Below are 23,964 nucleotides of genomic sequence, written 5' to 3' on the forward strand. Positions count from 1 at the left end.
CCTTTGGAAAAGGGTTTCTAGAACTCTTGCTGTTATTAATTATCTATTTACTTATCAGTTACTATTTGAAATAGACTTCATTTATCAAACTATGGCTTGAACACCAATCAGTGAAGGCTGTGGCAATGACCAGAAGAGAGAGTCCAGCCATGGAACTGCCCCTGTCTGTTCCTGTGGTAGCCGGTCTGGATATCTGGGAACCCTGCTCTACTCACCAGGCTGCACAGGATGGGCAGGAAGATGGTGATGGTGGCCGGATTGCTCACAAACTCTGTGACAATGGACACCAGGATGCACGCCAGCAGGGTGACGGCCCACGGTGGGAGGCTACTCAGAGACAACATCTGGTGCCCAATCCACGTGGAAAGGCCGGAGCTCTGCAGGAGACAAGGTGATGCAGTGAGAAGAAAGCGGGAAAGGCCACTCCCAGTGGAATTCTTAGCCTCCAGAAGGTCAGGGATGGTGAGGGGCTGAAAGGGACCACCAGGAGCCATCTTATTTGCTTCCCTGTTTTCAGGCAGACTGGACCCACAGGCATTCCTGATTTTTTATGGTTAGATCACTATGTAGCCCAGCAAATTCTTTTTTTTTTTTAATGATTGTACACCATTCAGTCTAATTAGGGCCTCCTGGTCAGTCATTGTCACAGGGCACGGAGAGCCTCTAATTGCTGAGATCCTCCTTAGCCCTGATATGACTTGGCAGGGATTGGAGATCTTTGGGGTGATGAGCCCCTCAACTTCAAACTTGTTACTCTTTCTCCAGCCTCTGACAGTCTCATGCTGTGCATTCAATCAACAATGCCCTTTACACCGATTGCCAAGTGTAATCCTTAATCCTGCTTTTGAAATCTATTTCTCTTATTTTATCACCCGTGAAATGGGAAAAATTATCAACATGTTTGGATAGTAACCTTTTCTCTGGTTTGGGGGGCCTTGAATGGGCAAGACTGAACATTAGAAGTTTTACATGAGTAATGAAGGAGAGAGGGATTACAGGTCTATCTCCACGTAGTGGGGAAGGTGCCACGTCACTGGCCTAGAAACAGTCATTCAGTCTCAACCTGTGTTAGGTTCAAATCTCATCGTGGCTGACATCAGGATCTACCATCTGCCCATGCTTTTTGGCAACACGATATAAAGGCATATTGCCACGCTTGAACATTTTCCATTAGCAACACCTGTACACATCTACTCAAATCAATGAATATTCCCATTTGGAATAATTCATTAGGTTGGAAGATGTCCATCTGCCAATGATGAGGGCTCTCCCCCTCCCCTAAAAATGAAGGGCACAAATGAGTTTATGTTCTTAAAAAACCCCAGGTTGCCATACGCATTCACCAGCTCTCCCCACCCTCCCTCCTCTCCCTTCTATGGTTGACAAGCTCCGACTTTTGCTGTTTACCCTCTAGATTGCAAATGCAATAAAGAAATGGGCAGTAGGGCAGATAGCAAGGTGAGACATTTTATGATTCCTCAAGCTGTAAGCCCTACTCATGTTCTGCTGTTAAAGACTGCCTTACTACACTGTCAGCAGGCCACCCTTTCTCCTCTTTTCCAAGTTCATCAAAACCTCCTTTGATCTCCACAGCACCCTGGCCACTTCATGACATGCTCATAGACGACTGATGACCAAAGGGCTTCAGAATTCTCTCATGTAGCCATTTTTACCTTGGACCACTTCCCTTTCTTTTTTCTCAACTGACCAAGAGCTATAAATCCAGTGTGTGGGGACTACCTCAATTAATGGTGGGTGCAGAGTCTCGAGGCCTACAGGAACTCTGTAATTGTTATCTCTTGTGACACATTAAATTTTGCTCTCTGGACAAAGAGAGGGGAGGGAGAGCAGTTAGCTGAGTGGAAACAGTATGTTTTATAAAGAAATGGATTTTTATTTATCATGTTTTCCACATAGTACTTGTAAGTAAAGTGAAATAACTTAGTGGCAATTTTCTTTTTCAGAACAACGAGTTGATACTATAATGAAATAAACTGGTAAATTAGACTGCAAAGTTAGGAAAAAAACCACAGCAAAGGAAACCTTAATTTTTTAAACCCTTGGTATGAAAACATTTTTTATTGGATTTTCCTCACTAATGTTAAGACTGAAATTATTTGAAATTCAGTAGGAATCACACACATTGTACCTGAATTATATTATTAAAGTAGTAGTCAGTAGGTTCTACAGTTATACCAACTATACATGAACAATTTTGGTTAAAAAAGAAAAAAAAAAGATCTTGCCAGGCTAGGCTCAGAGGCCAAAACTAACCACTGAAATTCAACAAAGATAAATATGATATTGTGAACTTGGAATCAAAAATATTGACAGCATATATACAGGATTGGTTGAAGGACTTGAAGCTTAATAGTAGCTAACAATGAAAAGAATGAAGCGTTTTAGTTGACTGCAGTTTCAATATAAATATTGACATGAATGACAATGAAGCCTTATAAAACCTTCCATAAAAATACAGGATGGGGCTTGGGTAATTAACTATTCTACTCTGCACTAGACCGACCACCCCTGGACTGTGTTTGAGCAAAGGCAAAGTGGTCCTAAGGAGAAAGACCAGCATGGTAAGGGGTCAATACTATGAGGAATGGTTAAAGGAACTAGGGAGTTTTAGTTGGAAGAAAAAAATGATCTCAAGGGACCTGATTGTCTTTGTTGTTTTAATAATTATTACAGGAGAGGAGAGGGTTCCTGAGAAGAAAGCCAGAACAAAGAGTGGAAGACATCCAGAGGACCTGAACTGAAAGTAAAGAACAATATTCTTTGTTGGCTGTGCAGGGCTTGCCCTGTCACTGGAGGCGTCCTGGAGGGAAATCTCTATTTGGGTGGGAAGATGGGACTCAGTGTCGCTCCATGGCTCCTTCCAAGTGGAGGATTCTGTGACTTTGTTACTGATGCAGAAAGCATTTAGGCCCACAATGAATGGGCAGTGAAAAGTGAGCCAAGTTTAGAATGGGTGGATGTAGATAGACGAGGTAGAGGAAGAAAACAGGGAGACCCCTAACCTGCTTGATTCTTAGGGCTGTTTATTTCAGGAAGGGCTAACAATCTAGGAAAATCAACTCTTTCCCACCAGCCCCCTTTAAAAGATCTCATCCCAAATCCTCCCAGTCAGGAAGTGGGGGGCATTTACATCTGCCTTAGCATACATTCTCCAAAGGGTCTCAATATTTGCATATGGAGTCCATATGCATACGGACTCACAAGTTGCTGTGAGTCATTCTGGAGCATCTCTGGGCCCTTACACCTTACACCTATCACCACTGTCAAAACTCCAGAAGGACGTGCCTGCAAAGTCCAGTACATCTTTTGCTTGTAGCAGTGTGGGCCCATAAGTGAGGTGTGAATGCCTGTGTGCCGTGACTGTGGCACAGCTATCTGTAACTCTGTTCCCAGTAGTGCCAGCTTAGAAGGTGGGACAGGATGTCCATTCCTGGCTGAACTGCTTCCCTTCCCAGTGACTTGGGTGAACATTCACCTCTCAGCGCCTTTGAATCTTCCTTCTCGGCACCATAATGACTCATTAGGTCAAGCTGCTGGAAAAACATTGGACCCAATAAGAACAGATTCAAGGGTTACCTTGCTGCCAGAAGCCAGAGCATAGCCTCCTCCCACCAGAATGACAATCTCCCAGGGCATGGTCTTCTGGAAGTCCTTCCACGTGATCATGGGCTCCGTCCCCGGTGAGGGCTCCTGGTCTTCCCCTGGATCACAGGTAGACAGCGAGGCAGAGCCAGATGAACCCTAATGGGTGTGATTTGTGGAGACAGGGGCCTAATTGATGAACCAGAGGATACTCTGCTATTCTGGGAGGAGTTGGAAGGGCTTTGGTAAGGCTCCTCCCAAAATTCTGACTTCGACCATTATTTGACTAGAGCCAGCCCCAACTTCTTCTCTTGAACTCCTCTCACCATCGTTCTTTTTCCCGAAGCAAGGCTTCTTCGCTGGAATCAGGAAGAGGAGGAAGCCAAGGAAGACAGAGACTGTGGCATCGGTGCGGTAGCCCTTCCTGGCGAAGAGACAAGAAGAGCTGGGGAGAGGGTCAGGAAGCCCAGGGGTAACACAGTGTCTCAGGACAGCCTGTCTGAACACAGTGCCTCTCTTGACCTAGTCTAGAGGGGACGTCAACCTTCCTTCTTGCCAGTTGCTGCCATGCTGTCCGGTGGTGGATTTAATGGGCAATAGTTAATGTCTGGAGGCAGGGCCTGGTTAGGGTAGATGTCTTAGTGTGAATTTATGGACCTATTAAAAGGAGTGGTCAGGAGTTATTTAGATAAAGGAGACTAGAAAGGATGAGTTCTCTTTCCTGGGAGGGTCACAAGCTGGCACTGAGAGCTTGTGGCCTGTGGCCCTGGCCCTCGGGAATATGTAGGGGTGGGACAGGCCTCGGCCACAAGGGCCATGGTCTTTACAGGTGGTGTTTTACTCTGCAGACATATTCCTCTTTAACTCTCATAACAATTGAGGTTCCAAGAGCTTAAGTAACAAGACCAAGGTCATGTGGATGGTAAGTGGCAGCTCTTGATCCCAAGCCTGGACTCAGACTCCAAAGACTATTTTCTTCCTGACTCCACACTGCAGCTTCCCTAAAAAAGGGGGACTTTCAAGGGAACAAAGTGCTTCCTGGGTTCACGACTATCCCGAAGAATCTGGGAGGGGACACCGGCGGGTACTGCCTGAAGGGTTTGGGTTAGTGGGTGGTTCTCAGAGACAGTATCCTTTACTTTTCAAAGAAGGAATCCCAACCAGGAACAAAGCCAGGCTCCCGGGTAAACCACAGCACCGTCATCAGGATGAAGAAAAATCCAGTCACCATTTCCGGGTAGCTATAAAAGAAAACAGACCCACTCCAGGAACTGGGAAGTTTCTGTTAGCTTTCAGACTTTGCTTTGGGATGCTCCTGTATGCAGAGCTCCAATAGTGGAGACCTAAAACACAGCTACTGCTTAACCACTTGGACTTGGAATACAGCAGAGGGGAAGGGTGGCCCTTAGAGTCTGGGCCAGCTTGACTTTGGCATTAAGTAGCACCTCTAAATACCTAGATTCGTAGTTGATGAAAATTCCCCCAGCTCAAGGGACCGCTGAGAACAAGCCTGCTTCTGCGCACACTTTACCTGCCACATTTTCTCCTGGGGAAGGAGAGAGGGTGAAGGGCTGATTCTTACGTAATGGCTCCCAGCTTTTCATATTCCTCTTGGATCCTCTTCTCTGATAACTCTTCCCTTTTGGTCTTCTTCTTCTTACTCAGAGAGCAGGTCTCTTTAAAACTGAGATGGGAGAATGAGCAAAAGAATAAAGGAAGCACACTTCTGAGGCCCAGAGGACAACAGGTCTTAAGCAAATACTAAACTACTGGCTGGCTGGCTGTGATGGTGCTTCTCTCCACTCGCCCCACCTATCACGCGACTCTTGATCTGCCAAGTTACACAGCCTCTCATCAGCCTTCTCCCCAGCCTTTCGGGTATATCTCTGGTATATATATGTAAAGTCACGTCTCATGGACTTGTGCAAGTGTACTTATGTGAGGTTGTTTCTACACACTTGTATTTTTAATTTTTTTTGCCCAGTTGGGTTTTTTAATTAATCAATTAATTAATTAAATTTGGCCGCTCCATGCAGCATGTGGGATCCTAGTTCCCCAACCAGGGATGGAACCCGCACCTCCTGCATTGGAAGTGCAGAGTCTTAACCACTGGACCACCGGGGAAGTCTCTACACACTCGTCCTTTACATAAGTGAGAATCAATGTGATGCGGCATATGTGTATAGATGCTTATATATTTGTGTGTTGCACACACACATAGGTGTGTGTATGTGTATCTGTCTAGAGACAAGGCTTGTCTGGGGTGAAAGTGGGTGTTACTTTTCAATTAGCAGCACTGGAGGCACAGAAGTATACAGTTATCTTTGATTTGGCAATTGTCTCTGAGTTATTAAAATAAAAAGTCAACTCAGAGAACATTCCCTGAGCAATGGGAATGTTGGGTCCCCGGACTCATAGCAAAACATCATATACATCTTCCCTTTATGTGTTCGGAGCTTATCAAGTTTGGAGTCAGCATCCGTAATGAGTAAAAGGCTGGCTAAGCAAATTAATATTAGAAATAATATTGCACGAGGAATGTCTAATATTATTTTGAGGGATATGAGCATATTTCATACAGCTACTAAGTATAAATCAGTCATGTCTATAAAATTAAGCCTAAGGGAACTTCTACTTGGCATCATTTCTTTAGAAATTAGTTCAAATTACTCTGTATGGAACCACATTAAACACTCTGCGATTCAGACTCTTTATGAATCCAGCACTTCCCCGACCAGTTGGTTGAAATTAAGAACATTTCATTGCCGAGCTCATAGTGAAGTGCAGAGTCCACGTATGTTCAGAGTGTCTAGAAGATGTGATGCCCGACTCGTCATCTAGTCCACTGCATCCTCCAGGCACCCTCTGTGGTTACTTGGCAGCTCCCCGTTGGATGGCACCCTCCAGGGCTTGCGCCATGGCCCTGGATGGACAGGAGAGCCTTGCTGGCAGGGCCCTGGGACTCACTTGCAGCCCAGGAACAGCCAGTGCATCCAGAACCAGCTGACCACCAGCATGATGAGGGAGATGGGGAAGCTGAAGAGGAACCAGGTGCCGAAGTTGACCACTTCTGCTGCTGGATACTGGCTGGAGGGGAAAGAACCAGGTCAGTGATTAGAAAAGGGTGGATTTCCATTTGGTATTTCGGGGTAATACGCTAAATGGTCCTTAAGAAGACAGAGCAGAGCTCATGGTAGAGCTAATGATAAAAATATGGTAAAACATTATCGAGAACTCACTTGGCAGCTGCAGCTGCACTGAGCCCTGCCAAGAATTATGAAATAAGCTAAAAAAGCATCCAGGCAACCAAAATCGATACCACTGAAGTGCATATACTTTGCCCTCAGGAGAATCACTCTGGATCTGTTTGCTCTTAATTTATGTAAAGATTCTGATCTGGATTTCAAGACAACAGAATAGAGGAGGCAATCTGATGTACTTTCTTTGTAAAGTCACTGAAGGAATGTTTTTTTTAAAAATTTATTTATTTCATTTATTTTTGGCTGCGTTGGGTCTTCGTTGCTGCGCACAGGCTTTCTCTAGTTGCGGCGCGCGGGGGCTATACTTCGTTGCGGTGTGTGGGCTTCTCATTACGGTGGCTTCTCTTGTTGTGGAGCACGGGCTCTAGGCGTATGGGCTTCAGTAGTTGTAGCACATGGGCTCAGTAGTTGTGACTCAGGGGCTCTAGAGCGCAGGCTCAGTAGTTTTGGAGTACGGGCTTAGTTGCTCCGTGGCATGTGGGATCTTCCCGGCCCAGGGCTCAAACCCGTGTCCCCTGCATCAGCAGGCAGATTCTTCACCACTGCACCGCCAGGGAAGCCCCCAAGGAATGTGTTTTGACTGGGGGACACAAGGCATCAATTCTGGAGAACTTCGGTCTCTAGAGCCTCATGAAGGTTCTAGATGTGAACTTTGCCCACAGGAGAACCATGGCATGGAATCTCCAAATCTGTTATCAACATCCACTGCTTAGGGGGCCTCCTTGGTCTTAGGGGGCCAAGGAGGTTATCTGGTGGACTCCTTGTTCATCATTGGGCAGAGCTGTGGCCCCAGCCCAGGTGACCACCTGGTCATCTCAACCTCTGTATCAACATTTCCTCATCTTTCCCCTCATTTACGTCAAGGGCAACTCTGTTTCCCCAGCTGCTGAAGCCCCAAGCCTGACAATGAGACTTGGGCTTTCCCTCTCTCAGGCTCTTCCTAACCCTACCCAGGCCGGTCGAGTCTCCCTCTGAATGTTGCTCAGATCTGGCCATTTCTCCTCCCACTGCTGCCCAGGCCACCATCAGCTCTCTCCTGGGCATCTGTAGCCGTGTCCTGGTTTGTCTTCCTGCTGCCTGCCTTTTCTGTTCCAAACCATTGTCCATTTTTAAAATCCAGAATGAGTTTTCAAAACTGTAAATATGATAACCTCACTCCCTGCCTAAAATTCTTCAAAGGCTTCTCACGGCCTTTCGGACGAAGTCCAAGTTCCTTAGTGGGCCCTGCGAGGCCCTCTGTGATCTGCGCATCCACCTCCCTGGCCTCCTTTTGCCCTCTGTCATTTTCTTTTACGTGCTCTGCTCTCTTGCCTCTGAGCCTACTACACTGTTTTCTTTGTCTGGAAGATCTCCCTTCATCTAGTTAACTCCAGCTTGGCCTGCACGTCTCCACTTTCATCGTCGCCTCTTTGGGAAGTAATTTCCTCCCTCTAGACTGGGTGGGGTCCCTCAGCAGGGCTCCCCCGGCAGAATCCCACCCTTCTTGTCACATTTAACTGTAATGACTTGATCATCTTTTTTCCCTCTTAGTACAGAAACTGCTCTGGTTCGATTTTCTGTGGTATACTCAGCACCTGGTTCTGTCCCTGACACACAGTGGGTGGTTAGTAAATATTTGTTGACGGAGTGAATTACTTACTTATTGAAGTGTTCCAAGAAAATGAGGCTGGTGGAGGTGCCAATGATGGTGGTCAGGCCCCCAATGGTGGCGGCATAAGAGATGCTCAGAGAGAGGCACTTGCAGATCATTTGGTCATGCTGGGACTTGTACTTTCTTTTGAGTTCCTGGTTCCTGGGGCTGGGGGTCAGGACTGGTGGCTTTTCCTACCAAAGGAAAATCAGTGAATCTCTCCAACCCAGCTTGGGCTGTCTGGCACACAAAGCATGAAAAACAGGGGCACCATTGTGCAGTGGAAAGCTTGGGTGTCAGAAAAACAAATCCCAGTCCCAGTTCTACCTTTTACCAACTTGGGCAGCCCCATCTCAGCTGCAGTTTCTGTAAAATGGGGAAAATCCTATTTTCTCTGCCAGATTGTTTTGAAAAGTACATGGAATGCACTTGGAACACTTCCTGGCATTTAACAAATGATAAGCTATTATTATTTTTGTTATGGGTATTAACAGCACATTCTGTTTTTCACTTGAATTCCAGTAAAACTGGCTGCTCTCCACTTTGTGTCTAAATACCAAATAGAAGGTGGTTATTCTACGTGGAATTAAAATACAGTCCTGGTTGGGAGATGACTGAAAAATAAGCTTTGCATTATAGAAAGAGTCCAGCTTTCACTGGGCGGAGAGTCAAAGTGTGTGATTCTCTCCTCCCTTCTTTCTCACTTTTTCCCTTCTTGCCTATTGGCTTTCCCTTCCCACTTTCCCCTCCCCCTTGCATATAAACCTCAGCCTGGCCATGGTCCTTTCAGGCCCTGCGTGGTCCACGTGACGGCCTTTCAGGGTCAGCATATAAACCTCAGCCTGGCCACGGTCCTCTCAGGCCCTGTGTGGTCCATGTGACGGCCTTTCAGGGTCAGCAGTTGTTGACCTCTGGTCTCAACTGTGGACTAAAGAAGCAAGTGCCCCTCTGTCCTGCCAGGCCTGGCCCCAAATTGTGAAACTAGGAGTAGCCTGGTACAAATGTCAGCAGGCCAGGTCATAGGAAAACTAAGGGGAAGAGGCCACCCTGCCACATTTCTCAAAGCCCGTAACCACTGCCCCATCTGCCTAGGAGGGCCCGGAAAAGGCTGGATCCCGCCACATTTTCCTGAAAGATTCATTGATTGTAAGAGCTGGGGGAGACCTCAGAGATTCTCTGGTCCAGTAGTTTTCCACAGTCCTTTCTCCTAATGAAAATTTACATGGACCTCCAATAGAGAAAACAAATGTAGCATTTAATGGGCAAACATCTATTTTTTAACTGAAAGTACACACATAGGGTCAGGGAGACTTGGATTTGAATCGAGGTTCTCCTCTGAGGCTGAGGCCTTGGGTACATGATTTCATCTCTCTGCGTCTCTGTCAAAATGGAGTTCAAAGTTGCTACCTCTCTGAGCCAAGACTAGAGAGCAAACGCTCAGCCCAGTGCTCGGTATTTAATAAACAATGGCATTTATTTATGATGATACGGATGCTACATAATTGAGATGATTTTGATGAACACAAAAATTTGAAATCAAGGGCTATAAGTGATGGTTGCAATTTTACACCACCTTCGACGTCCATTGTACTTCTGCATTTTGTTTCAGTGATAAAGTACCAGGAAAATCAGGGAACAGAAAAGCAGTTGCCTTAAAATCTCAGGATACGCGAATAAAATATGTGCAGTGCCCCTGAAGCACCTTTGAGGAGTAGTTTGAACACCTCTGATCTAGACCAAGTCTCAGTTTTTATAGCTGAAGAAACTGGGGCTCAGACAGTGGAATGACTTGCCAAAGTCAACAGCGAGTGGGATGTCTTATCTCCGTGGCACACGCAGGCCAGACACACAGATGGATGAAGTGTGCCTGGCGACAGCCCGCTAGCCTGACACCCTCACAGCTTCACGAGCAGGGCCCCTTGGGAAGCTCAAGGCACTTCATGTAGGAAACAGGATGAGGAGGTGCAATTCCATTACCTGAGACGCGCGCTGCTTCTTGTCCTGGTGGTTTGCTGCTCTGGCGGAGCTGGTGATGGCGGGCACGCCATTCAGGTTCTGTCGGGACACAGACCGTCACACTACCACGAGGAGACTGTGGGGCCTGGAGAAGCCACCTGATCACCCTGGGGGCACCCACGCCTCCTCCCTGTGGGACTCGGAGACCAGAAGCAGGGCGAGCAGGTGGTAGGGAGCCACCCCTACTGTGCCTGCCTCCTTCTCGCAGGTTCCCCATTTGAAGAGGCTTTTGAAACTTGGAAAAACATGGCTCTGTCCTTATGGGAGAGCTTGGCTTTCTAGAACTTCATTAGCTAACGAAGAACCCTTCATTTTTCTTTAACACAAAGAACATGAAAAAAGAAATCGCACACGACCAAGTCCACAGTTTGGACGGATCAAAGCCCATCCATTGGGACTGAGGTAAGAAGAGATGTAAACCCAGCCCTGGGCAAGGGGGTGAGGCCACGTAGAGTGTGCAGGCAAACTTGGCTTTCCCCTATAAACGTGTCCCCTTTTTATAATAAGATTTTTGTAAACGAATCCCTCCTGAAAGGGATCCTGCGGCTGAATACGTGGCTCTTGAATATCTGGATGGCTGACTATTGGGTTTACGCGAGGAAAGGTTAACCTGTCCTTTGTGACGCTAAGCCCAGTACTCAGGGCCGGGGCTCAGAACTGCCCAAAGCCTCACGCATCCAGGCTCAGGGGAGCACCTCTGTGCCCTCACATCAGAGAAGGCCGCTGGGCCCTCGACAAGCTGCCAGGCTTCTCTGGCCCTGAGTTATCTTGAGGGTCTTTCAGGTATCTCAAAGCACAGAAGAAACCCAGGGCCATACCTTGTTCTGCATCAGAGAACTGAAGTCTGCATTCGACGTGCTGGAAGAAAGCAAAGGAAGTGGGAAAAACAACAGTGGCCCAGACTTGATGAGATGGGAATTCTCCCCCATGGTGTTTGGTATTAGTGACCCTTCTAGACTCAGGTGTTCTAGGCTACACCTAGAAGAAGACGAATCTCACCTTCCAGAGATGTGGTAAGGATTTGTGGGAACAGGGGCAGGGCGTTTCCTTTGGAGGGAAACCGAGACTCCTAATACTAGCTAACATGGAGTGCTTGTTAGGTGCTGATCACTCAAATATGGACTTTAATCCTCACGACAGATCTAAGGGGCGGGTAGCACCACCTGCATTTACAGAGTAGGAAACTAGGCAGAGAGAGGTTACTAACTTCCCGAGAGCACCGGGTGCTAAGTGGTGGTGCCAGAGAGGAACCTGTCTCTGTCTCTGCCTGGAGAGCCTGGGCCCCTGACCATGTTCTCACTGGCTCACTTTCTAGAAGGAGAAACATGAAATGCTTATCTAAGGCGACAGGAGCAGGGAGGGCCAGGGCCACACATGGTAAAAAGCATGTGAGAGCAAGAAGATGGGGGTGAATTTCTCATCAGCAGCTGCACCTCAGAGGGTGGCAGGCAACGCGTGTGCTGAGTCCCTCCCACTCTTACTGGTCCCCAGTCTTTGCCTTGAGGAGAGAGGAAGGTGGGGATTTAACCACCAGCATTACGGACTTACACTGAGCACTAAATGCATGTTTCTGGTCTGTCCTAGTTCTGAGGACAGTGGGTGCTATGAGCTCAGCCGCTGGGAAGGCCAGTGAGAGGGGCTGGACACACGTGCAGGAAGTGGGGTCCTGGGGTCGTCACCCACCTCCAGGCTCTATCAGGGAAGGATAAGGCGTTGACGGGGCTCAGGAAGCATTCACCGGAGAGAGTCGTTAGGCTGGGAGGAGTATTGTGATGTTTCCCCGCCTTCCTTCCCAAATCGGGTGAGGAGGCTGGCATGGAACCCCTCAGACAGCATGGGAGGTGCTGGCGTGAAAGAAGACCACCATCCTCACACCGTGGCAGCCCTGGATTCCCCCTGCATGCTGCTGAGGAAGTCCGGGACAACTTGAGCTTTGGCTTTGGAGTTTGGGGACATGTATTTTCATCCAGAAAAGAACAAAGGCAAGAGGCCAGTGTGTGCTGCGCAAGAGGCCAGAGTGAGGAGAAAAGGCCCACTGTACTGGGAGCAGGCTGTGCCCTCAATGACCAGTGGTCTTCACTGGGGGTGGCAGGGAAGGTGGCTGGGCTACTGCCACCTTGAAAAGGCCCTGCCCGAGGGGCCAGAGGCGTCCCCAGAATAAAGAGGCTGGGGAGCAAGCCACCAGAGCACAGAACCGAGGGAGCCCAAGCGGTCACCCAAGAGCACCTCGTGCCATGAGGCCCGGGCTCTGTAGAGGTGGCCTCAAGGGGACACTCCGAAGACCCTGAAGGTAAGTGCCCGACGTGTAAAGGAGTCGGGGCCTGAATCTCAGGGCACTGACCACACTCTGGAATACCTCCAGCCAAGATCCTCTTTGCCCCTTTATCTTTCCTGCTCACTACAGCCTCTGCCCTGACCCTGGAGAATTCAGATGCAGAGAGTTGGTGAGGGGAGAGGAAGGAGTGTGGGGGAAGAGTAAGAGAAAAGTCAGTTGTCTCACCTGCTCACTTCTACCTCTTATCCTGCAGGCCTGGGCTGAAGGGGGGTTGGGTGAGAGCATGAGAGGAGGCGGGGAGAAGCTTCCGATGAGGGATTGAAATTTTGCTATGAGTCTGGACTAGACTGCCGAGTATCTAAAAACGAGATTATTCTAATATCTGAAAGGAACTAGAAGAGCTGTAGGATTTGCCTGAGATACGGTCGGGGCTGGGGAGGAAAGTCCAGTGTATTATGATTGGAGCCAGTGACGGGAGGAAGATAAGCTGGTGGCACCCTTCTGCCTCTGTCCCTTCACATCGTGCTGGTCTCACTCAGTGTGAGTTCTCCATTTTTCAATGAAAAGAGCAAATCGCAAAACTGAGCTCTAGTACAAATCCAACTTTCCAAATGTCCTATTCATCCCAGTATTCCTTGAAGACCACATTTTGATATTAGATCTCCAAAAGAAATCAGCTGTTAATGGATCTACCCCACATGGGTGTTTGAGGCGATATTTCTCCTTTTCTAAAAGCTGCTTTTTTCATCAGCACATGGCTGTCTCACCAACTGTCCTCGAATCCCCTACCTGCCACCTAGTTTTTCTTTGCCATATCTAATAAGACCGAATCTAGTAAGACCACATCTAATATCTAAAAAATACTTTGTGATTCTCTAAGAATCTCCAGTGACGTCTAAACTGTGAGCCTTTTTTCATTAATAGATTAAATATATTATTCTCCCAAGAGGGACATCAATTTAGCTGAAATGCTACTTGGTAGATGTACAGATAGTCCACATACTCCCTCAGAGTCAGTGTAGTCTTTTCCGCTCTTCCCTCAGCCCTGCGATACCCGGTGGTTAAGGGAGGTGCCCTCAGGATCTTGGCAAGTGGCTCCCTGGTATGGAGAGGAGAGCGGGATGGGGGGAGGTGGTGGTGTGGCAAGATGTGAGCTTGGCCCATGCAGCTGAAAGAGGCCCTGTCGGGGAGGAGGGAGGTCATACTCACTCTTCATTGACAAAGATAAGTTCCAGGGAAGGTTGGCTGTTGTTTACATCGAGATCTACGGTAGCAAAGGAAAGCAGGAAGTGAGATGTGGAGTGTGGACCTGACCCTGAAGGGCAGGGGCTCTGGGCTGGGGCTGGATAAGGAAACAAGGGCATCAGGGCTCCTGCTGGGCCTGGTGCCTGACGACTCCCCTTCCCTCCGCTCGGAAGGCATAGTGGGACTCAGCGACACAGACAGGCCTGGGGTCTTGTCGTGATCCTTGAGCGTTTGGGGGAAAGGAGCAGCGGTGGCTGCTTTAAGTAGGGCAGGAAGAAAGAGCTGGGAATGGGGGACACAGGGAAGCTTCAGGTTACAGGGCTGGTACGGGGTAAGGGGCCAGGAAGGGGAAGAGGCAAGACGAGAGGCGGGACGCAGGTGAGTGTCAGCGGGGGCAGGCACAGAGCTGGGCAGTGTCACTCGGGCGGAGGAGCAAAGGGGAGATGAACTCTAGCAAACTGTACTGATGGGCTCGGCCTCTTCGGCGCTGGAGCTGCCGGCCGCAAGCTGCTCCTCCTCGGCCCTGACCAGCTCCTGCAGCACGGCCTCCACGATGGGCATGACCATGGCGGTGGTGGACGTGTTGGAGAGCCACATGGACAGCAGCGTGGTGCAGCACATGAAGCAGAGCAGCAGCCTGGAAGGCAGGGAGGCACAGGGGGAGCATCACAGCATGCCCCCCTCCCCGGGGGCAACTTGCGACCTTGCAGGGCTCCCGCGGGGCCTCCTACAAGCCTGCCGGTGCTGGCATTTATCCAGAAAATGGGGTTTTATGTCATCCATTCAGCTTTGTACTCCCAGGGCTTGGTACAGAGTAAACATTAAATAAAGATGTGTTGAATGAATGCATCACACTTCGTGGGCTAGTGGCCTTAGCCCCCCCAAAAAAAAAAAGAAAAAGAAAAAGAAAAGCCCTTGCTTAAGCAAAGAATAGCTTTGGTGGTAGGGTCACAGGGCATGGACTTCCTGATTGCTCTCGTCCGTGGACATTAGCTTGGTGATGATGTGTGTTTTTTGTGTATAAAGGAATTCTTTTCTCGACCCTTACAGCCAGCAGTCCTACGAGTACCATCCCATTCCTTGCTTTGCAGCCAAGTCACTGCAGTTATTAGCGACCAAATAGAGACTAATGGACAGAGCTTACGGTTCCGCCCACTACTTGTCCCACTACTGACCGTTGAAAGCATAGCCCCCAACGGCTCAGCAGTGTCCCATTGCACTGTGTGCACTTTTTCAAGGCTGTGTCTATGAGTTGACACTTGGAGGAAAACACAAAGATAACTCTCAAGTTCTCCTTGACTTTGAAAACATGCACTGTGTGTTTGTACAGATATAGTTCTTATTTCCATAAGGGAAGCCAGCATAAAGACTACCCGTGTTGATCACCTTAGGTGGGATCATTGACTTTTCACAGTTTGGGGCCAGCACAGCTGTCCTGTGGATCATGACCGGGTAGGTGCCAGAGCCCTGATGGTGTCTCTGTTTAGGCTGATGGAGACATGAGTTTGTCTGCCCTGGACATGCACCGGCAAACAGAGGGCCCCGTGGTGGGTGGAAACTTGCTGGAGGGTGCGGTAAATAGAGACAAGTAGAAACGCAATGGGATAACAATTCTTGACGATAGTACCCAGGGGTTTCAAAGAGCCGCAGAGCCTCACTCAACATGATGTGGGGAAATGCCATTGTGTGTCTAGGAGGCCGAGTGTGGAGTACAACACCTCAGGTTATTACTGAGTGATTATGCCCTGAGTTAGGCTGTGGTTAAGTGGGAGACAGGAACATCTTTTTAAGTATAACATGCCTTCATCTAATGACTAGGGATGAAAACTAACACCATATTATTTATTTATGCTCTGTTGGACTCCCAGGAGAGTCAGGGCAGCTTACATAAAAAGTGTTGCAAGAAAGTTGTAAACTAGGAGGTGAGGACGATATTCCAAAGGGAAGATAAGGGCAGGGTTATCCAACAGAGCAGGAATGAGTTCACGCAAAACCGTCAATCCCGACCTTCCTACACATTCCTGAGCGGCCTTCTCGACAGCAGAGAGAAAAGAGGAAGCAGCTGAGGGCCTGAGTGCCCTGCAGATGCCGGGTCAGATGCCACATTTGACAGGCCTCTGGTCTAAACCAATGACGACAAGAACTCAGGGTGGATGGGAGGAAACCTCCATGCCTCCTTAAATGACAGAGGAGAAGACACCACTTCCTCATCCAGCCTATTCCCTGATACAAGGGAAAAAGGTTGGGAAACAATTTATGTTGGTCCCTCTTGTTTTACCAGATGAGCCCCTTAGATCTTGTAACCTGCTGCCCCGGCAGTCTAGGTTACTCAGGTTATTAGAGGACACCAAAGTCACCCACTCACGTCTCCATTCCATGGTCACAGGCCCTCTCACTGGAGGGGGAGATGGGAGCCTTGAGGCCCTGGTGTCCTCCCACCCCCACTGGTAGAAAGCCTCAAGTGGACGTCCCTCTGACCGTCCAGGGGACCCACTGGGAGCTGAGGGGATGCGCTCAGTGTGACTTACATGCCCGGCTTGGCTCCGGCCATCAGGACCATGCGCAGAGCGATGCGCTTGTGCAGGTTCCACTTCTCCACAGCCGCCGCCACGCAGATGACGCCCACCAGCAGCAGCGTGGTGTTCTTGAAGTACTCGGCCGCCACCTGCAGAGGCCAGCTCGGGTCACCCCTACCCGACCCGGGGCCTGGCCCCCGCCCGACTAAACTCAAGCTCAACCAGAGGCTAGCAAGCAAAAAGCAGGGAGATGAGAGTTATTAAAATAGCCAGTTGTTGTATATTACATATATATATAATTTTAAATTTAAAAAATTTTATGTACACGTACATACATACATACTACCTTGGGCAGGCACTGTGCTAAGCACTTTACAAAGATTTCATTTACTCCTGCCAGCAACTCTGTCGGGTAGATATTCTTCTCCATTCTAATTGTGATATGAATACGATTTCAAAGAATAAACATATTTACAGTTTTACCTTAATTCTTAAAAATTATGAAAATAACCCTGGGTTTGTCAACTAATCTCATTTTCTTTAGCTTTTTAGAAAATTATGTTCATTTTTTTATTGGAAAGTTCATACATGTTCATTATGGAAAACTTTAAAATATAGAAAAATTAAAGATAAAATTACCCTTAATCCTACTACTGTTAGCACTGTGGTATATTTTCTTCAATTTTTTAATGTCTATATAGATACATAATTGGATTTATACAGTATGTACTGGTTTATGTCCTGCTTCTTTTTTTCATTTGACATTGTACCCTGATCATTTTCTTATGAGACTTAAATTTATTGAAAAAATTCATGCTAATGACAGCATGAAGTACCATAGAATTTACTTAGCCGTTTTCCTTTTGTTGAATATTTAAGTTGATTTCTTTTTTTCTTTCTTTGCTGCAAATGGAGCAAAGAATAATTTTCAGCTTAAATCGTTAACCTTATATAAATGTGATTATTTCCTTAGGACAGAGTTCTTGAAGGTGTCTTTATAACCTTCCTTAAACCTTTAAAAAAAACTTTATATTTGAATAACTCTTTAACTCCAGATAATTCCAGAGTTCCAAAGGGTTCCAAAATGATAATAGTGCAAGAAATAGCCATCCACTGTGTGTATGGATTTTTTTTTTTTTTTCCCTGAACCGCTTGAGGGTAAGTCATATACATTTTGGTCCTTTATCCCTAAATACTTCAGTGTTTATTTCCTAAGATTAGGCGTTTTCTCTCACACAACCATAGCATCAGTTACCAGCTGCTGCTTCTTGCTTTTTAATGACGAGGTAATTGAGACCTAGTCCTGCTCAAACATGTTTCCTATGTTTGGGCTCCAGGACCAACTCTTCGTTGATTCCCTCTCTTGGAACATTCTCTCCTTATCTCCACTTTGATGAGACTTCAAAGCCCAGTTCAGGCCTGGTGGCGTCCAGAAAACCTTCCTTGTGACTCTAACCTCTGACTCCAGAACATTCCTTGTGGGTACTATTAACTCTACACATCACAGAGCACATAGGGCAGTGCTAGAACTGTTGCTTCATGCTTGTACTGTTTATTTTTTTATGTGTATCTCTCTTGTTTCTGTATCTCTTAGCACCTAATAGGATAATACGGAAAAGTCGATGCTCAATAAATACTTGTCACATACAAGAGAGTTGTTCCCAACAATGCAACCATGATATAAATTGGGAGGAAAAGATATAGAAAAGTTTAACTCCTAACTTAGAAATCCTCTTAAAGTGAGAAAACAAGAAACTTTTTAACTGCAAGAAAAATAAAAACTGAACAGGGAAGGAAATACAAATATAGTAAAATCTGCAGTGTTGGAAGTAGACAGAATTTATGTAATCATACTGTTAAACTTTGATTATTGAATTATATGCCTGTACTGGGAAGGTAGAGGGAGGAGAATTGGGTGATGTAAGAGTACAAAATCCTCACCTGCTATAATCAGAAGTCAACTGATAATGTCTAAAAGTGATAACTCAAGAATTAATATAAGAATATCATATAGGACCGTGGAGCTTAATACCAGAAGAAGCAGTTAACAAAGTTAAGTTATTGACTCTGGGTCAGGGGAGGTGGGATTTGGTGGAGGGAGGGGTGGGGAAGGAGTCTGCTGTTTTTTTCATTGTGACCTTTTCAGTATTATTTGAGTTTTAAACTCTGCATGGAACACTTTGGTAAGATAAGAGCCCCCAAAAAGGTAACCTGCTCCATTTCTCCCTTCTCACTTTTTCCCCACAGAGACTTCCTTGTGTCTGGTTGATGAGTTCTGTGCAACAGAAGGATCATCTCTCCTCTCTGAGACCGTTTCCTGGGGTAAGAGGCCTCTGCTTCTGGTTAATCTAGTCTAGTCCTCGACCCCAGTCCTCATGGACACTGTCACTAATGCTCCCGGAGGGCAGAGAAGCTGTGCTGGGCTTGTGACTCTGGGGCAGAGTCCGCACTGGGAGGGACAGGAAGGCCTCGGGCCCTGACGGTGGGTGGAGGTGCTGCCCCCTAGTGGGAGGTGGAAGCACTGCTGGGATGGGAGGGCTGGCTGAACTGGGGGCCTAGGACCTTCCTCACTGCCCACTCATGTTCCTAGGCAGCTGAGAGGCAGCTTTGTGGTGGAATTGGTGTTTTAATTCCATCTGTCTACCAAGGAGAGGAACCCACAGAAGACCTGAGACACCACTGTCCTCCTGGGTGATGGTCCCCCACTGGCCCCATGACTCATGGCTCTCCGTGAAGCTTTTAAAGACTCCGTGTTACCAGGGTTACTTTCCCAGGGGACTGACTGACAACATTCTAGTTTTCTGCCTCTTTGGCACATATCCTAATAGACCCCAGTTGGTGATGGCCTTTTAGGGGGATCAGAGCCTGCACAAGAGGTGGGGCTACTTTCTCAGGGTTCCTCTCAAGGGCAAGGAGAAAGGAACCAACATGTGGTAGAGTGCCTTTTACATGCCAGAAATGTATTTTGCATTCACTTTCTCACTTAAGGTGAGAAAACAGACTCAGAGACGTTAAGGAACTTTTCCAGGGTCACAGTGTGAGGTGTGGAGTTGGGATATCAATCCAGGTCCATCTGAATCTAAAGCTACTATTCGACATGCCACTCAGGGTGGCCAAGTAGAAACCACTCATCTAATTCAACTCCAGGGGAAATTCTGGGTACCCCAGACAGCACGGGCCGGCCCACATTCCTCATCTTTATTCATAATCACAGTCCTGACACTGGCCCCAAATACCTGGGCCCGGTCCAGTGAAAGCCCCAGGCCCAGGTTTAGTAGGATATTGGCCCTGTGATGTTTTCTTATTTGGTGTTTGGTGTGCTCAGGTCTGTTCACGTGTCCTTCCTGCCCCCTTGTAAGCAATGCCAAGTGTTTGGTGAGGTAGCCTGGGTGTAGTTTGTGACTCGGCTGTATGCTGGGCAAGTTATTCAACCTCTCTGGGCTTCATTTCTCTCATCTAAAAAAATATATGAGGATTATATGAGTCCCAATCTTCTGTAAAGCTGTCGTGAAGATTAAATGACACATGCAAACCAGCTAGCGTGGCCCGCCACGTTGACAGCCAGGGTTCCTGGTGGCTCTCCTGTTACAATGTGGTCCACACAGAGGCTGACCTGGTCTGAGGCCGTTAGCATACAGAGAGGGCCCAGGCACAATCAATAAAATCTTGTCCAATGGTGTTGGTTAGTTTTCTAGCCCACTGATTTTTTTTTTCTTTACAATAAAACCTTGGTTATTTACAGCCCCTCTGGGAGTTCCAGGATTCTTGAGGATTATTTTAATCGTTTTCTAAAATGTGTTGCGTCCTCACACTTGCCGTGAGCATTCCTTTCCCCACTATCTAATTTCCAAGACTAATATTCTGTGAGTTGGGAAACTAGATAATGAAAATTGTTAGAACTATTTGCAAAGAGAAATTAGATTCTAAAACAAGTGCTCCTCCCATGGCTAGACTGCATGGATTTTGTGACATTTGTGTTGGCAGTGTTACCGCCTTTACTGCTTTTCTGCTCTGCGGTTTTTCTCGGTGTGCCCAAACCCCAAGTTTGGAGAGCAGAGATGTTTCTGGACTGTGTTTAAGAAGAGATGGGCTCAAGGAGGCCGCTCTGAAAAGGTGGAGCAGAGGACAGCAAGAAAGAACTCAACCTGGGTTCAAATGCTTGCTCCCCACAGATGAGTTGTATGTTCTTGGACCAAATACTGAACCCCTGTTCCCCCATCATTTCAACCTTTTAAGTAGTAATACACAACACATTGAATCCGTATGGGCCTTAAGTAAGATGATGCAAGACAGGCCTGGCACATAGGAAGTGCTCAGTAATGGTCCATTATTATTGTTAAAGAAGTGAAAAGATGAAACGCTTCAAGATGAGATCGAGGGTTAGGAATCAGGTATGCCAGCATGACCACGTGGGGGAATAAGAGAAAGAAATGAAGTAAGAAGGAGCAAGGTGGACCTAAAAGACAAAGATTCCCCCAAACTTTCTTAAGTGAAGGGTGAGTACATCTCAAGAGTTTCCTAACCCAGCCTGCATTGAGAGGCACAAGGACAGAAGTGTTGACCAATGTAGTCTTTTAACGAACTAGTTCATTGTTAGTAAATTGCAGGTGACATCTGTTAGTGATGAGCTTTTAAAAACATCACTCTCTTTGGTCACGGAATTATTTGTTGCTCTCTGGATATGTCAGGTTTTAATTTTTTTACAAAGTTTTTTTTTTTTTTAAATGGGAAGGTGAGGGGAGTTGTGGCTTTAATCCTAGAAGTTTGAGGAGAGTGGAAATCTGGATGCTGATCTCAGTTCAGTGCTTTTCTCACTAAGAACAGGGCCATCGTCAGGGAGGAAGACAGATGGACCAATGAATCATTCGTGCAGATAAGCTGGGTGCTGTGATGGGCACTCTGTCACTCAGGTAGGTCTAACATCCTCACAACTCCCCACGAGGTGGGTATGCCTATTATTCTCATTTTCCAGATGAGTAAAATGGAAGTTTAGAGAGGTTACACATGTAAAGAAAAGAATGTTGCCCGCCATTCCAGTTCTATAAGGATCAAGCCATTAGCCACTGCAGTCGTGCACCCTGAGGGGAATTCAGGATGGAGAAAAACAGGAAGCATTCTGTACTTTGGGTACTGGCCCTAAATAGTTAAGATGCATATCTAAGGGATCATTTCAATGACCCCAGATTCTTACTTCTTCCCATAGATAGAAAAGCACTAAAATCATTAACTTGAGATGTCTGTTGTGATTAGCAGTAGTCTTTGGATGTGTGACTACATGTTTTTCCAGAAAAAAAAATTCATATATTTCCTGGCTCCTGCCTTACCTCTTAGGAGCAGTACCTCAGTTACCTAAGAGGGTGTCTCCCAGGCCATAGTCCTCAGTAAGTTCCCCCAATAAAACTCAACTTGCAACTTTTATTTCAGTCAACGCACAACTTGCTCAAGACTGGTCAGTGAGAAAACTGGATTCAAACTCAGTTCGACCCTACTCCCAACTTGGATCCTGACCCTCTCCACATGGCCAGTGTCCTTGCGTATAGTGGTGGCAGCCAGAGACTGGCAGAATGCGTGGATCTGAACGTGTCCTGACGTAGGCACTGGTGGCGTTGTACGGGCCCCGTCAGAAATGCAGCCGGTCAGCACGCTGCTGCTGGCTGGACACACCTAGGCTCTCCTTGCAAGTTGCTGTGGCCGCGCCTCTTCACGCGGCAGGAATGTGGCATTCCCTCAGGAGGCCAGTGGTGGTCTCTGGAAACGGACCTATTCTGAGGCTCTTTTGGTTCATCTGAACAATTTTGCTGCGACCCCAGGATGGGATGCCTGGGATGGCCCCCCTCCGGGCTGAGCTAAACCCCCAGCAGAGCTGAAGCCCCTCACTACACCATTCCAACCACCACCCTGGCGATGCAGCCAAGTCCGGTGTGGCTGCCTCTCCGCCCTTCCCTGGGGGCAGGAATGCTGTTTCTGCTGGTAAGTCTCTGGGGGCTCAGACACCCTCCTAACCACCTGTCTGTATTCCCTGAGGACAGAGGTTTTCAAACCACTCACTGCCTCTGAAACTTCAGCGGCAGCTGTGGGAACAGGGTGGCCGTGAAGCATTGGGAGGGAAGGGCCCGGGCAGCCAGGGCTCTGGGCCCCCATGCCTAATCAGAGTAGGACTTCCCCTTCCATCTGCTTCAAGTATTGATTTTCCTAAGATTTAGTTTAAAGGAAAGGTTTTGTTGCTTAAAAAACATTCTTTGTAAACCCTACCCTAGAGATGTCTAAAGCAGAGAGACCCAGATGGGTGCTGACCTGACCCGAAGTCAGCCCAGCTCCTGCAGAGCTTGGAAATGCTGACTCATAAGGTGTCCCCAGTTTCTTCAAGACTGAATGATCTGCCCCTGTAGCTCTTCCTATGGAAACATCAGCTTGGCCTCAAAAGGCTGCAAGATCTGTGGGTTCCTGGTATCGGGCCCACGTATGGCCTGGGTGTGCGCTCAGCTCTGGGCTGTGTCTGGATGGCTGTAGGTGAGGGTGGGTAGCTGGGCACAGATGCTCAGCCTGTATCCTCACAGGCCTGTATGTGTGGCTGGGGGCGTGGAGGTAGGGGTGTCAGCCTCCATAGTGAGTAGAGGCCAGAAAGGCAGAGTGGAAGGTGATATACGAAATGCCCCCAGGTTTACACACAGCAAGTCAGGGTCTAGGCACTGGTCAGGAATCCAGTGGGTCAGAAAGATCAAGAGCAAACAGGGAAGCAGATTTCATGACATCAGACTCAAGTATCACTTGGCTGTAGAGGCTGTTTTGTTTCTCCAGCTGGAGCTGCCTTGCTGCCTCTCTTGCCTTGGCAGGAGCTAGGATCTGAATTAGACTTGCTAGAAGCCTGCAGTGCAGGGCCACCGAGACAGCAGAAGGAGCGTGTCTGTATGCGCGTGCGCGTGTGGGTGCGTGTGTTGGGGGGTAGATAGAAAGCAGGTGTAATCTCTACCAGAAGTAGTTCCTGACCCTGGGCATCTCTGAGGCTCCTTACAAATTCCAGTGTTCAAACCATGCTCTTTAGTTCCCCAGAGAGCGGCTTGGTCCCCACATCTAAGCCATTCTCCTATAAACAGTGAATCTCAGCTCTCTTGATTGACACAGGTACTGTCCCCAGCTACGGCAACACAGCAGAAAGGCTTAGAGGACTTTCAAGGCCTCTATGATGACAGTAACGAGAGTCACAATGGAGGCAAAACAAAAAAACAGACCTAAAAACAAATCGGAAATACAGGACTGAGCTCTGTACACCAGCAGAGGGGAGCAGAAGCTGGATGCTTACAAGCCGATAGATTCCTAAAGTCAAGGGACCCTTAGAGCCCAGCCCCTCTCCCGAGGCACAGAGTCTGCCTCTAGTATCCTTACGTGGTCATCTGGCTTGTGCTTCTGGGGACAGGAACA

General features: G+C 47.6%; 1 protein-coding gene and 1 long non-coding RNA gene across 2 annotated transcripts in view; one reads left to right on the forward strand and one right to left on the reverse strand.

Annotated features, from left to right (window-relative positions):
- Positions 1-23,964, reverse strand: part of SLC13A4 (solute carrier family 13 member 4) — a 40,862-nt gene that overhangs the window by 5,916 nt on the left and 10,982 nt on the right. The window contains exons 3-14 of the mRNA XM_067747111.1: positions 16,558-16,694; positions 14,494-14,666; positions 13,994-14,048; positions 11,328-11,367; positions 10,471-10,548; positions 8,503-8,687; positions 6,571-6,690; positions 5,186-5,287; positions 4,743-4,844; positions 3,930-4,027; positions 3,598-3,722; positions 216-377 (exon numbers count right to left, since the gene is read on the reverse strand). Of these exons, the coding sequence (XP_067603212.1) occupies positions 216-377; positions 3,598-3,722; positions 3,930-4,027; positions 4,743-4,844; positions 5,186-5,287; positions 6,571-6,690; positions 8,503-8,687; positions 10,471-10,548; positions 11,328-11,367; positions 13,994-14,048; positions 14,494-14,666; positions 16,558-16,694 (1,377 nt within the window). The remainder of the gene's footprint in view (positions 1-215; positions 378-3,597; positions 3,723-3,929; positions 4,028-4,742; positions 4,845-5,185; positions 5,288-6,570; positions 6,691-8,502; positions 8,688-10,470; positions 10,549-11,327; positions 11,368-13,993; positions 14,049-14,493; positions 14,667-16,557; positions 16,695-23,964) is intronic.
- Positions 1,250-22,498, forward strand: LOC137229347 (uncharacterized). Its single transcript, XR_010945641.1, has 5 exons — positions 1,250-2,764; positions 3,950-6,709; positions 18,793-18,867; positions 21,370-21,455; positions 21,970-22,498. It is a non-coding gene; the product is annotated as an uncharacterized lncRNA (long non-coding RNA).

Source organism: Pseudorca crassidens, chromosome 8 (genome assembly GCF_039906515.1).
Source record: "Pseudorca crassidens isolate mPseCra1 chromosome 8, mPseCra1.hap1, whole genome shotgun sequence".
Taxonomy (NCBI): Eukaryota; Metazoa; Chordata; class Mammalia; order Artiodactyla; family Delphinidae; genus Pseudorca; species Pseudorca crassidens.